Below are 15,607 nucleotides of genomic sequence, written 5' to 3' on the forward strand. Positions count from 1 at the left end.
ATGAGAGAATAGAGGTCAAAATGAAAGGACACATGATTTTATACAAAAGAGAAAATAATCCAAAAGAGAAGTGAACAAAAAAATAACCAGAAATTTAAAAATATAATCAACCTAATATTCAAGTTTATATCAAAGAGTATACTTAACTATTTAACTTAGTTGAAGAAAACATTAGAATGATACAAGAAAACCTGACAAAAATTATGTCCAATAGCAGTTTTAGAATCAGACAATAAATGAGAAAGATAAAAATTCAAACAAATCATTGATATATTTTTATAAAACATACAAATTCTAATAATTATATAAAGGCCATTGATATCAAATGCTGGGTTGAACTTTGTATGGCCAAAAACACCATATGGATATACAGACGGCCATTTATAACCCAGGAAGAGAGGCTTGAGAGACGCCCACCCCACAGAAACCGCCACTGCAGCCAGTTCTGACGGCATCTCGATTTCAGGTTTCCAGTCCTCAGAACTGTGAGACAATACATTTCTTTTTTTTTCCTTTTTTTTAAAAAAGATTTTATTTATTTTTAGAGAGGGAAGGGAGGGAGAAAGAGAGAGAGAAACATCAATGTGTGGTTGCTGGGGGCTGTAGCCTGCAACCCAGGCATGTACCCTGACTGGGAATCGAACCTGTGACGCTTTGGTTTGCAGCCCACGCTCAATCCACTGGGCTACACCAGCCAGGGCTGAGACAATACATTTCTGTTGTTTGAGACAGTTAGTTTATTGTCCTTTGTTATGACAGCTCAAACAAATACACACAGATCAAGAAAACTAGATGGCCAAAAATTAAAAATTCCAAAACCTAGACATATTAGTGGATCAACAGTCCATAAACACAGTAATAATCCTAATATCAACCTGAGAGAGAGGGAAAATTTAAAATGGAATTTCAGCAGACTTTTCATGATCAAAATTAGAGTCCAGAATATAAATATCTTCAATAAAACAATAATGAAAAACATCCTAGAATCTTATATACAAAAAAATGATGATTCAATTTAAAAAGATAAAGAATTTTTACTGTTCACAGTTTGAATTGTAAAAATAAAGAACGAAGGCTTTATATGAGTAGAAAATCAAACCAGCAGAACAGAGGTAGAAGCAATGAGAAACAAAGGCACTGAAAAATGTGGTTAAATACAAGAAAAAAAAGTCAAAATGATTTTTAATAATAATGAAAAATCTGGAAGGTACTTTTACAAATAAGAAAACAGATACTAGCCAAATACAACATGGAAAAAGAGAAAATGATTAGTGTTTAAACATTCTAAGGTAGCTGTATTGTGTAGGACAACTGTAAGAGGATAAAGACATCGACTTTAAGTTTTATAAAGCACCTGTAAAACAGAAATTGGTCATGGCCATCTTTTAGAAAGAAGTAAACTAAACCCCAAAAACTTCAATACAGAAGCAAAGAGAAGTTAAATGCTGTTAAACATGTGAGACAGATAAGTAAATATATACATTCCAATAGCTAATAATCATAAAAAGAAGAACAAATTGTAGCTTAAAAACAATCTGGCATGGTAGTCATGTAAAAAGTAGAAAACACATTAATATAATAACATTTTGACCATCATATGCCCTTGTTGTTCAGGAGGTAGGTAGAGATATGAAGGCCAAAACATACAACATGAAAATTCCAAATTAGTAGAGAGAAATCCCAATAGATTGGTAGAATAAAAAGAAAAAAAGGCAACAAACAAAGATATAGTGCCCATAAAATACAAAAGAAATTGGCTGTAAATAGTCCCTATATATTAGAATTCACATTAAACAACGGAATAAAATTATCACTTAGAAAAATAAATTTTCAGAAGGCATAAACAGTTAAATTTCATATGTATATGTATTGTAAAAGAAACATGTGAAATATCACTATAGGGATAAAATAGTATGAACAAAATAAACAGAAATCATTTTGACCAAGAAAATCACATTAAGAGGATATTGGCATCAGATCAACACTGACACTCATTGCCACTTTGGGCTGGATAGCTCTATGCTGTGGTATGGTGGCGCTGTCCTATACATCACAGAACATGCAGCAGCACTCCTTGCTTCTAATAATGGAATACCAGTAACACCACCTTCCTACTTGTCACAGCCAGCACTCAAGACCACATCAGTACTTTCATGCACGCTGAGTCATTTTGCCTGGATGAGCCCTTCTTCTGAATTAAAACGATACATTCTATTCACAGTTTTATTAATACAAAGATTGATACAATATACACAGAATTATATTTATTTTAACATTTTATTTTCATGTGAAAATTAATTAAAGCATTTTTCCTTTAAGTATCTTTGACCATGGTGATTATGTCAAAGGTAACTTATAGACAATTTAGGTGAAGTGAAAAAAAATGTGTCCAGACATTGCCAAATGCACCCGAGGGTAAAAACACCTCTAGTGTAGCACCACTCATACACACACACACACACACACACACACACACACACAGGTTGGAACATTTATATAGTAATGTAATGTGAATAAATGCATATAACGTGCCCATGACATATGTATCACTTTGCATTGAAGACCTTTTAGATAATTACCAGTGTATCATTAAGAAATGCTATATACATCTGTGAAATGTGTCATTGGTATTTTAATAAGGATTAGTGCATTCACACAATGGAATTCTATGCAGCAGAAAGGAAGGAAATCCCACCCTTTGCCACAGCACAGATGGAACTGGAGAGCATTATACTAAGTGAAATAAGCTTAGTGGTGGTGAAAGACAAATGTCATATGATTTCACCTATAAGTGAAACCTAATCAACAAAACAAATGAATGAACAAAATATAACCAGAGACACTGAAATAAAGAACAAACTGACAATAACCAGAGGGGAGAAGGGAGAGGGATAATGGGGGAAAATAGGGGAAGGGTCATCAAAGATATGGATAAAGGAGACATGGACAAAGCAAAAGGGGGTAGAATTGAAGATGCGAGGTGGGAATGGTTGGGGTGGGGAGAGTGGAGGGGAAAATCGGAGACAACTGTACTTGAACAACAATAAATATTTTTAAAACGGAAGAAAGAAATGCTGCATACAGGGTCTGGCAGAAGTAAGATCTGCTTGAGCGTGGTTGGCAGGGTAATAATATGAGTATAACAATTTATAGTTTTAATTGGATCATTTCACCTAAAATGTCATACAGTGTGCTTGAGTGTGATATTGTTATTTTATAAAATTACATGCTTATGATTTTATAATAAAGGATTTTGTAATTAACAAGGGTCATTATTTGTGTTGGACCCTGTGTAATGAATGAATGCTAAGGCTGTTTAATAACTTAATTTTTTTTAATTATTCAAATAAAATATAATTTATTTCTAAAAATACAATTCAATTTAATAAATCAGATTTATTACAAATAATTCTAACTCACTGCAAATTAAATGAAATATATGCTGAATCAAATTCCCCTTTTAGGCTTTCAATTTCATTATATTATGCAGTCAAATATAGGACTGGATCTAAATAGTTAAATTTCTATGATGACTAGTGAGAAAGTTATATCCACTTAAAGCTGAGTATCATAATTAATTTCATGTGACATCATGTCATCACACTGTCATCCTTATAAAATTGAAGTGTCATGTTTTGATACAGGAAGTTTTGCATTTTAAGGAAGTTATGATATAGATGTTCATAAATTATCACCTTGACAATATTAAATGACAATTGGGACTTTTTTTTGCTGCACATTTAATTCTCAATTCAGAGTTCATGCTATAATTTTTTTCTGAAAAACCTGAACCTTGCCATTTCTTTTTTCATAATGTGTTCTCTCTTTACCTCAAAATAGTTTATTTAATTTGAAAGTACAGTATTCCATATTAAAAGATATTTGAAGTTTTTCTTTTAAAGAAAGAAAAATATACAATAATGGCAGTAATAATGATGAGGAAAGAGGGATTTCATGCACTATGTATTAATAACTAATTTTTACTAAAGAATAGGATATGTTACAATTTGTTCCTTGGCAGTGCTGTGACTAATCTCTCTTCCCGTGAAGAGGTCACTTAACTGTTTCAAGCATCATTGCTTCTTATTACTTGAGGGATTTGGCAAGATGATTTCTTAGTTCCTTTTTACTGCCAGAATTTCTTGCTTACCCTCCTTATGTTTGCTGTTTTTCAGTAAAGTAAATTTTGAATAATCCTGTAGAGTCTACACTTATCTCCTCACATGCATAAGATGTAGGTAGGGAGGTGAGGGAGAGTGGTACAAATTTAGATCTAAATTTGTAATAAAAATAAGCAATATCTTCCACATGTTACGGTTTATATTAAAAAAAATCAAACAGCTATCAGAAGATAGACCATAAATGCAGGAAAGTGAAAATAGAGAACACATTTTTTTGTCCTGAATATGTCTAAGTTTTTATTAGTTTTTACCAGCTATATATTTAATGTCAACGCAGCCCTAACCCTAGCATAATATTGTTAATAGGTTACATGTCTAATCCCAAAACACACTGCTAAGTAGAAACACATTTTTTGATCTCTTACCTCTTGTTTATTATGTTTCTTACATTCTCTTTAAGTATCAAATAATGTAATGTGAACAACATCCATTTATAGATATCCTGGAATAAACAGTTTCTTTTATTTCTTCTAGTTCATTTGTTTGTTTTGAGAAACTCATAATATATGTATGTATGTATGCATGTATGTATTTATTTATTTTTATCATTGTTCAAGTACAGATGTCTCCATTTTCCTGCTACAACTTCTCCAGCCCCAACCACCCCACCCACCACTACCTCTCACCCTCAATCCTATTCCCCTTTGGTTTTGTCCATGGGCCTTCTATACATGTTCCTTGATGACCCTTCTCCTCTTTTCCCCATTATCCCCATCCTCACTCCCTTCTAGTTACTGTCACTTTGTTCTTAATTTCAGTGTCTCTGGTTATATGTTGCTTACTTATTTGTTTTGCCGATTAGGTTTCACTCATAGGTGAGATCATACGGTTTTGTCTTTCACATCCTGGCTTATTTCACTTAGCATAATGCTCTCCAGTTCCATCCATGTTGTGGCAAAGGGTAGGAGTTTCTTCTTTCTTTCTGTTGCATAGTATTCCATTGTGTAAATGTACCACAGTTTTTGATTCACTCATTTACTGAATGGCACTTAGGTTGCTTTCAGAACTTGGCTATTGTAAATTGTGCTGCTATGAACATTGGGGTGCATGGGTTTTTTTGGATTGGTGTTTCAGGGCCCTTAGGGTATCCCCTCAGTGTAACTGCCAGGTCAAAAGGCAGTTCCATTTTTAGTTTGCTAAGGAAATTCCATACTGTTTTCCACCAGTCTGCAGTCCCACCAACAATGTACAATATCTCTGATGAACATAGATGATAAAATCCTCAACAAAATATTGGTAAACCATATCCAGCAATACATTAAAAAGATCATACACCATGATGAAGTGGGATTCATCCCAGGGATGCAAGGATGGTACTACATTCCCAATCAACAAATGTAATACAGCACGTAAACAAAAGGAAACACAAAAATCACATGATCTTATCGATAGGTGAGGAAAAAGCATTTGATAAGGTTCAGCACCCATTTTTTATAAAAACACTCTTTTATTTCTTATATGAGAATGCTTGGCCAGTTAAAGGAGTCATTTAGAATGTTTTTAAAATTATAATACTAAGTATATATGGAACACAATACTTAGCTAATCACATTTACTACTTGAAGTATATGAAGCTTATCACCAGTAGTGGTGTGTTAATAGACATATTTCCAATGCATACCCTTAGTTAAAGTTTACCAATTATGAATAAAGTAAAAATCATAAATTAAAAAACCAAATCATAATTATAAAAAATATTGGTAATTTATGTTACTAGCAAATAATTATTGCACCTATTATATAAATAACAAATAGTTAAGCTCAAGAAACTAACAAAAGAATATAAAATCAGCCCTGGCTGGTGTAGCTCAGTGCATTGAGCACAGGCTGTGAACCAAAGGAGCTCTGATTCAATTCCCAGACAGGGCACATGCCCGGGTTGTGGGCCAGGTCCCCAGTGGGGACCACGTAAGAGCCAATCACACATTGATGTTTCTCTCCCTCTCTTTCTTCCTCTCTTCTCCTCTCTCCAAAAATAAATACATAAATAAAACCTTTAAAAAATAATATAAAATCAAGGGCCACAAAAAGTCAGTAAAAAAATAAATACTCATAAACCCCAAAATATGAAAAGATTATTAGTTTTACTCATAATAAGAGAAATGTAAGTCAAATTACACAGAGATGCCATTTTTCACTGATCATGTTTTACAGTCCCATCTGTAGTCACTGCTGTAGAGAAATAATCTCTCTGACACATCATTGAGACAGGTGTAATATATTGCAACACCTAAGGAAGAGATCTAGTAATATCTACTAAAATTAAAGATTTACAGTTCTTTGAAAAAAATCTCACTTCTAGAAATCTCTCCCACAGATATGTCTGCATGCTAAGTCATATGTGTACCAGGACAGTCATTACACTTTTGCATGTAATGTAACAAAACCAATAATTATAAAATCAAAACACAAGAATGAATGAACATTCATAGAAATGACTATTGGGGAGGGTTATGCCAGTGAAACTGGTGAAGTAAAGGCCTCCAAGAAATTATCTCCTCCATAAAAGCAATGGTTGATGGGAGATGTTTTTGTTTCAATAATTTCCCATAATTATCAAAACCACTACAAATGGTGATAGTTTATGGAGTACTTCCCCATGAATTGCTGTATTTGATCATTACAATAGACATGGAGACACCGTGTGAATAAAGATGATATAGTAGTCCCAAAACCTGCTTTGAAAGCATTCACAGTGTGTTAGGTAAGGCAGACATCTCAACCAGAGGCTACAAATACGTCCTGGACATGACCCTCAGTGAACAGTGTAGACGGTGCAGGCCTTGTTCTCTCTTGCCATTTCTCATTTCTGCCACTGCAGCTTAAAACATGCCATATACAACACATAAATGCATAAGTGCGACTGCATTCTAATAAAACATTATTTATGCAAACAGAATGGGATTTCATGTAATTTCTGTTATAAAATATGACTTTAAAAATATTTTCAACAATCTAAAAAACACAAAACTTTTTTAATATGCAGGTAAAGCCAAAACACATAGCTGGTTGAATGAGGCACCCAAGCTGTAGTTTAAATGATCCATAATCTAAACCATAACCACACTTTTAATATAGTTGAATTAGTAATAAAAACATCAAATGCTATTTCTCAGTTTTATGTGTAAGGAAACAGAAAGCAGAAAAATAAGTAGACTTGCTAATCTTAATACAGATAACAAGCAGAGCAGCCAGAACTGAAACCCAGCTTCCTCCTCACCAGTCAGCATTATCTCACAGATGCCTGAGTCTACTCCCGTAACAGGCGTGATGCATGGCACGCTCTTTAGGTCGGGCGCAACAACTTACATAAACTATATTCTCCATTATAACGGGATTTATTCAGCACTGTTTTACCTTTGAAAAATAAACAATAGCTTAGATGGTCTGTGTTGCTTTTACACAATACTTAGAAAAGAAAGAACCTGTTTGTCTTAAAATAATAATGACATTGCCATCAAATTTGTTCCATGAGTAAAGAGTTAGTAAGCTGCTGTTATATCTTTATTCCCCTAGTTGTTCAATAATTTTAAAATATCTTTAACAAATCTATGAACTCAAATTTATGAGATATATTTATATGTCATTTTTGGTATTTGATCCCTCATGGCCATTATATTCTGGAAAAATTATGAATTATCAAATATACATGCACATGTCTATGTGTAGTTATGCCTATGTCTGTGTACAGATTTTATGTAATATATGTATGCAATTATATGTATAAATATTATATTATATATATTTATGTATAATTAATACATATTACCCATGTGTATATATATGTACAATCATACAATTTACTATTAGAAATGGCCTTATGATCACAGCCTCAGCCACATATAAATATCCTAGTAGTGAATAACAATGTTTGACCAGTGTCAACAAAATTCCCCCCTTATAAATCCAGTCATTGACTAAGAAAAGTCTAAGAAACTTATCATAAGGAATATGAGAAGTTGATTTGTATCAAAACACTTAGGCTTAAGTTTTTATCAAAAGTCCAGTAAATGTTTTATAATGTGAACTATAACTACACATTAAAAATAATTATAGCCAAGAACTGAAGGATACTTTCAAACAAGCTTATATAATGAAACTATAAAAAATATTATTTCAATAGCAAAACTATATTATATCATTATTATGTTGTTTCTGTTGACCAAATTCCTGCTGGTATTTTTGTGACAGAGAGGGGAAAAGAGATAATTTTCAGTTCTCTGGAAGTGTCCTTTCTCATGTTCATACTAACTTTAATAATCCCATGTTTTATTTAATAGCACTTTGAAAATACATGGTTGGTCTTTATGAGAGTATTTGAGTTGTAGATATAAATTCACTTATTTAACAAATAAAGTAATGGGACAAAAAGCACATTCTTTTATTCTCATATGAATTATTAGGCTTTGCAGGCTTTTCTGAATTACCATAGTATGTTTGGTGTTGACGGGTGAGGGAAAAATGTGTGCAATTAAGTTAGATTTGCACACAAAGGTGGATGAGAATAGAGCATGAGTGAAGGTCTCAGGTTGGGTAGGATATAAGAGGATCGGGCTGGACCTTTTATATTTGTCAGCACTACAAACAGTAGAACAGATCGCAGTTTCTACAGAACCTCTTGTAACCTGAATAATGTCACAGACCTGCACTTCTTCCTGGTGGGGAACAAGCTCTCAACCATATGCTCATTGGCACCCAAGCTCAGGAAGATGTCTCCATCCTGGTCTACCTCTTGAGGCTTTATCGTTTACTAAAATTAGGTGACTCAGGAGAAAATGCAAAGTTGTCTGATTTTTCTCTTTCCCTTTCTAGCAAGTTTTGCTTTTCAGTTATATCAAATGACAAGAAGTATGCATAACAAATTATTTTAATAATATTTTTCTTTTGGTATACTCCTAAAGTATACCAAATTATATATTATATATATATAATGTGTGTATGTATATATTTATGTTCTTTCCTCCCTCCTTTTTTAAGGATTATAGAGAAAGTACACTGAAGTTCATAACAAAAATAACTTTCTAAAAATTCAACATGGTGTGCTTTCATTTTACACCTTTGTTTCCATTTACTTTGTGGGATACTTTGTAGGAAAAACAATATATGTGATAAAAATGAATGGTTTTGGTCTCATTTTCATATGTGTATAAGAAAATGACAGCATTGTTTCAGGTCTTCTTTTGTGTTCATGTTCTGACTCCATAGCTCCTGCCTTGTATGGAAAATACAGCTGCAGCTGAGTCCCCCTTGGATGAGAGGTGGAACAGATGGCCTGTGATTTTGCACTGCCTACACATTAGGGAAGCGCCATGGCTTGGATTGAATACATTTTTTTTAGTACTAACATTGCTAAAGTGAAAATAAATAGTCAAGCAGGGCGATGGAAGTCATTGAGCCACCACCGTGGAGATTCTACCGCTGTGCTTGCTGTCTCTCTCAGGGATTGTGCTAACTCAAGTGTTGCTACTTCCCAGGATATATCAGGAATTCGACAGAAGGCTTCTCCACTTTCCACCCAATTCTTCACCCTAGAACCTAGGTGACACATACTTAAACTGTATCATTTACTGAACACACAATTTCCTAAAGGGTTTACTAAGCCATTAAGTTGTCTTGTCTGTGGATGTGAAAGAAAGAAAAGTTTATCTGAACTTACCAATCATTTTATCAACTTTTCTCTTGGAATTTAACACCTGTACCTCCATGTATATTTAATCTATATTGAATAATATATCAATAACTTATGGAAATTAACTTGAAAGTTTGGAAAAATATCCATGTGCTTTAAAGGCTGATAATTTCAAATATAATCTATGTAAAAATCAATGAAAGTATATTAAATGTCATGACATATCTTCTTTTTAGCCTCAAGTGCATTAACAATAGATTAAAAATTGTAAATATGAATGTACCAATAAATGAAATCATTAATTTCAACATGCCTTCATGGTAATAAAGATAAAATTACTTAATTGTGTGTTCAACGAAGTGCTTTCATTTTACATATGAGAACAGAAAAAGTAATATGTGGATAAAGAGCATTCCAGCTACTATGTGTGGACCAATGTTTAGGGATGTGACATAATTAGTATAAGTGATCTTTTACAATCATTGTTTTGAAGTGATTGGTATAACTATTAGCTTATATAACATAATTTCTTACCATTCATGTCTCTTACCACTCAAATCCAACTTCCACTCCGCCCTCATCTCATCCCACAATTTCCCAGAAGAGGATAAAAGCCAATCAACAAAACCTTACCTTTCCAACGTATTGTGGATCTGGTCCCATATGTTCTTCTAAAACAAAGAACTGATTCCAAACCCATCCCCTTTTGGGACGATGGTGGACCTCGGTTTCTCCTTCGATGTGTTTGGTTTGGTTTCTGGTCACCTTGACGGAGCTGTGGTGAGCAGTTCCATAACACCTCTGCACAAAACAGAGACACACGAGGACTGGACAGATGCAAGATGTGCTCGTAATTTTCATTGTAAGATAACTTTCCAGTTCACAGTTTTCTTTCTTTTCCTTGTCAGCTACAAATGCTTAGTGAGCATTCAAGGCAGAAGCCAAAGCATGCTTTGGAAGGGCAGTCCAAAGTAAATTGTCTCTCATGTCCATGATTTAACTGTCCATCAGGGAAAGGTCAGACTGCATTTACATCCTGAAACACTTTAGAGATTCAAAACTGGTTGTCTGATTCCAAGTCTTCACAGTAGGTGAACACAGGCAACCATTTTCTACCTAATGGAAAGAGAGAAAATTATATACATAACAAAACATAATAGTTTTAAGTATTTGCTCTGAATGTAAATTGAACTATTTTGTAGTATGATGCTGATAGGCAAAGAATGTGTGCAAATTCTTTTGGAAATACATGCACATAATGATTCATAAGCCAGTACACTGCATACATTTTCAGATGGACTTCCCTGTCTATACTGCTAACTTTCAATATGCATTGAGGGTAAGTGTATAGTGAGGATATTTACATATTCCTTGAAACAACAGAAATGCAGCCCGAGGGAGTGTTTACATGTCCAGACAGTGACAATGAGTATGTGCATATGCTTGAGTGTAGTATGGCTGCTTACAACGTGTGATCTATTAGGAACCTCATGCTAGGTGCAAGATTTTTGTTTGTTTTGCACTTACTTATTTTTGTTAGATGTAATAAAAACTGACTGCATATTAATTACCTACTATATGTGATTCGCTGTACTTCAACAAAATACTTCCCTAGGGTTGAAAAATTGTCATAGACCATCACAACAACCAAGTAGGTACTTAAGCTATTTGGTAAGTAAAAGAAAAGAAAATGGACAAGATGACTGGGGAAATGTATGACACTGAAAGTTTCTCTATGCTCACAGATCTGATTGGCATAATCAATTATGAGTGACAATACCAATTGTCTCAATTGTAGCTTGCATGAATGTTTACAGGCAATACTTTCTGGTGCAGTCTTCCCACAGAGGAAAGACAGATATTCAAGCATGGGAATGCCCCTGCACACAATTCCAGAAGCCTTGTGAAGACAGGTGTAAGGAAGAAAAGAATGGTGGCAAAAAAAGAAAGGGAAAATGTTTTGATTTTCAAATAAAATGTTGTAGGCTTGGACTTAGGTTATAGTACAATTGGACATTAAAATAAAACTTAAGAGAGGTTTCTGGTAGACAGAAAAGCAGGATTTGGTAGATAAAAAGTTGACTCAATTAGCTCATGGAAAACATAAAACTCGCCCTGGCTGGCGTACCTCAGTGGATTGTGCGTGGGCTGCGAACCAAAGTGTCGCAGGTTCAATTCCCAGTCAGGGCACATGCCTGGGTTGCTGGCCACAGTCCCCAGCAACCGCACATTGATGTTTCTCTCTCTCTCTCTTTCTCCCTCCTTCCCTCTCTCTAAAAAAATAAATAAATACAATCTTAAAAAAAAGATGAGAATGGGTCATCTGGAAAAAAAAGAAAACATAAAACTGTGATTTTTTTCTCTTTTTCCATGTGTATATTTTAATGCATTTAGAAAAATTATACTGAATCAAGATTATAGTAACCCCATTCTGCAAAAATATTAGATGAATCACTTTCTCATTCCATTAAATTTGTCCTGTAAGCCAGAACAAACTAGAGTGTGGTTCTAAATGAATCACAGTGTGGTTGACATGACAAAATATTTCAAAAATTTAATACAAATAATCAGGAATAACATAATTCTTTGATACAATTGATAAAAGTGTTTATACTGAGGGGGAAAATGAAAATAAAAATTACATGAGACCCAAAGCTAGGCACTTTCTCTATCAATATGTCTCCCCATAAATTAAGGTTAATAATAATGCTTACCTCACCAGATGCATAAGTACTGTTATTGAACAAGAACCAGGAATTCATTTTAATTATCTGGCATCATAAACTAAGTTTCATAATTTTTAAAGCATAGATAAATATTTTACTGACTTAAAGTGACTTAAAACTCTCTCTTTTTGAGAATTTACTTACTATATGTACTTATGTGAATCATCTAATTTCTTCAAGTCTCAATCTTCTCATTTATCCAAATTTGTATATAACTTTTAATATGTTTTCCAGTTTATCTAATAAATTTCTTAGATGATTTCATATAAAAGTTTAATTTCTCAGTTGTCAAAATATCCTTAACTTTGAAGTCACAAATCTCAAACTAAGAAACTTTAACTAGCCTTTCTTCTTAGAAGTAAGTTGATGAATATGTAGTAGGTGTTATCCTAATACTTTCACACCATTCGGTGTGATTGTTAAATGAAAGTAGCATCTTTGCTTTTTATGCTAAGTTGTTTAGCAAAGCATAATTCATGAGTGAAAGGTGAAGAAAGTGGCTTTTATAATACAGCCCAGACATGCAGAATGAGTGTTTTCTTTATAATACTGATATCATATGGCATTCCAAAACCACATTAATGCATTGTAATCTGTGTACACATCACATGTTTATGAATGTTTATTATGACAATTATAAAAATGATAAAGTTCTGTGGCATAAAAGAACAAATATAAACATCACTATTGTACTGTTGAAGGTAATTTCATTTGCCATATCATGAGAAGACAGACTCCACATAGGAAAATTTCTGCTCTACTTCAGGAAATCCATCCCTTCATAGGTTAGAAAGAATTAAAATGAAAATAATAAAACCATTGATTGAGACTAACATAATAGAAATATATTGTGAACTTTTGTCATTTTTTGACTAAGCAGCATTTAAACACCCTTCCTGTTTCATGGGGCACTCCAGTATGTGAATTCTGATAACCAGAAGCTTAACTTTCACCTCTGAACACCAAGGGGCCAAATGATTTCTTCTTCCAATGTTTTAGTTAGAAGTCACCCCTGTGACATATACATGTTAATCACAGGCTCCTACACCCTGGCACAGAAGGTGGATGGAAGTAGAGAAGTGTTTCAGAACAGCGGTAACAGTCTCAATGTCCAGATGTATTGGTGGTCAGTTGGCAGCTATAAGGACAGGGTCCAATGGCAGCTGCACAAATTAACAGTCATTCTAGCTACAGTTTCAGTGGCAAGTACTTGATATTGTTTGTTACTGCCTCACTTCTATTGATTTCCACTTCTTAACAAACCTAATTCTTAAGGACCCTCACCAATTGTGATGGCTACACAATATTGTTCCAATAAATGCATTTGCTGTTTTCTACAGCCAAGTTGTCTTTCATTGTTTGAAAACAAGAACATTGTCTGTAAAAGGCATCATTGTCATGATATTGCAGAAAAAAGTATTTCCAAATAATGCATTACTCGTAATAATGTGCAGTGCAGACCTTTCGCCTCTGGTCAGTGCTGAATCTCAGCGATGCCACACTGCTGCCCGAGATTAGTCCTCTTACTTTTGTAACTATTCCCTCTGCAGTAGAATTAGTCACACTGTACTCAGTCAAAAAACATGATCTCCAGTGTCCATTTTATAGAAAACTATCACCTATCATATTTTATGAGCATTTTATTCTCTGAGCCTTACATTTCTCATTTATGAATACAATTTTTTGAATTATCATTATGTTCAGCTAATTCTTTGGATTTATGATTTAATAAATATTCTTCATTTACAAATGACTTTTCTTACACTGAGTTACTCACAGCTCTGAAGATGAACTATTGGCCACTCAGTACAGTCATTCTGTTAGGGAGCACTGAAGAGAGAAGGACTCTGAGGTTTACCCCAAAGGTGTTGCTTGTGACTTGGTCCTCTGACTGAATGCTCTTGCCAATGTGTTCTTGGTTTATAAACTTGTGACTCCAAAGAGGTCTAAGAATGCCTTACATTTGCTTTTATAAGTTATTTTAATTAAGTATATTTTATTGATTATGCTATTGTAGTTGTCCCGTATTTTCTCTTTGCCCTCCTCTAGCTGGTAACCCAATTCTCTCCAGCAATACCCTCCTTAGTTCATGCCCATGGGTTGTACATATAAGTTCTTCGGCTTCTTCATTTCCCTCACTATTCTTAACCTTCCCCTGTCTTTTGTACCTACCAATTCTGTTTCTTTTTCCTTGTACCTTTTCTCCCATTCTCCCCTTTCACCCTCTCCACTGATAACCCTCCATGTGGTCTCCATTTTTATGATTCTGTTCCTATTCTGGTTGTTTGCTTAGTTTGTTTGTTTTTAGATTCAGTTGTTGATAGTTGTGAGTTTGTTGTCATTTTACTCTTCATAGTTTTGATCTCCTCCTTTTTCTTAGATAAATCCCTTTTAACATTTCATATAATAAGGGCTTGGTGATGATAATCTCCTTTACCTTTACCTTATCTGGGAAGCACTTTATCTGCCCCTTGATTCTAAATGATAGCTTTGCTGGAGAGAATAATCTTGGATGTAGGTCCTTGCTTTTTATCACTTTGAATACTTCTTGCCAGTCCCTCTTGCCTGCAAGGTTTCTTTTGAGAAATCAGCTGATAGCCTTATGGGAACTCCTTTGTAGGTAACTGTCTCCTTTTCTCTTGATGCTTTTATGATGCCCTCTTTATTTTTAACCTTTGGCATTGCAATTACAATGTGAAACAAGTTTTCCTTGCTTCTTTTATTGTTTTGAAATTTTCTTTGTTAAAAGTACTTTAACATTTTTATTTCATGAATGTGTCGTTCCATTTTCCAGATGTGTGGGATGCCATATTATTTTACATATTTAAGAAGCCTAGAGTTATAATTGCCACCAATTTCTCAACTCCAGCATTATACATTATTGGTAAGGATTTATCTGACTTTGCATAGAGCAAGCTTAGTTTAAATAGAAAAATGCCAAAAGAAAATAGAGTATGATGGAAAGTCCATATTTTTTTGGAATTAGTTTCATTGTGAGATATACAAGGATATCTTGCATGGAGAAGCATATGCCAGTGGAATCATCTTGCTTAATGCACAACTGTCAAATG

At 34.0% G+C, this 15,607-nt stretch overlaps 1 protein-coding gene across 7 annotated transcripts in view; it reads right to left on the reverse strand.

The window, feature by feature from the left end:
• CDH18 (cadherin 18) overlaps positions 1-15,607 on the reverse strand; it is an 811,828-nt gene that overhangs the window by 234,016 nt on the left and 562,205 nt on the right. For all 7 annotated transcript variants that reach the window (XM_045847887.1, XM_045847888.1, XM_045847889.1 and 4 more), the window contains one exon: positions 10,444-10,926. In XM_045847887.1, the coding sequence (XP_045703843.1) occupies positions 10,444-10,671 (228 nt within the window). In that variant the 5' untranslated portion in view covers positions 10,672-10,926. The remainder of the gene's footprint in view (positions 1-10,443; positions 10,927-15,607) is intronic.

Source organism: Phyllostomus hastatus, unplaced genomic scaffold (assembly GCF_019186645.2).
Source record: "Phyllostomus hastatus isolate PE091 unplaced genomic scaffold, TTU_PhHast_1.1 phas_contig_58, whole genome shotgun sequence".
Classification (NCBI taxonomy): Eukaryota; Metazoa; Chordata; class Mammalia; order Chiroptera; family Phyllostomidae; genus Phyllostomus; species Phyllostomus hastatus.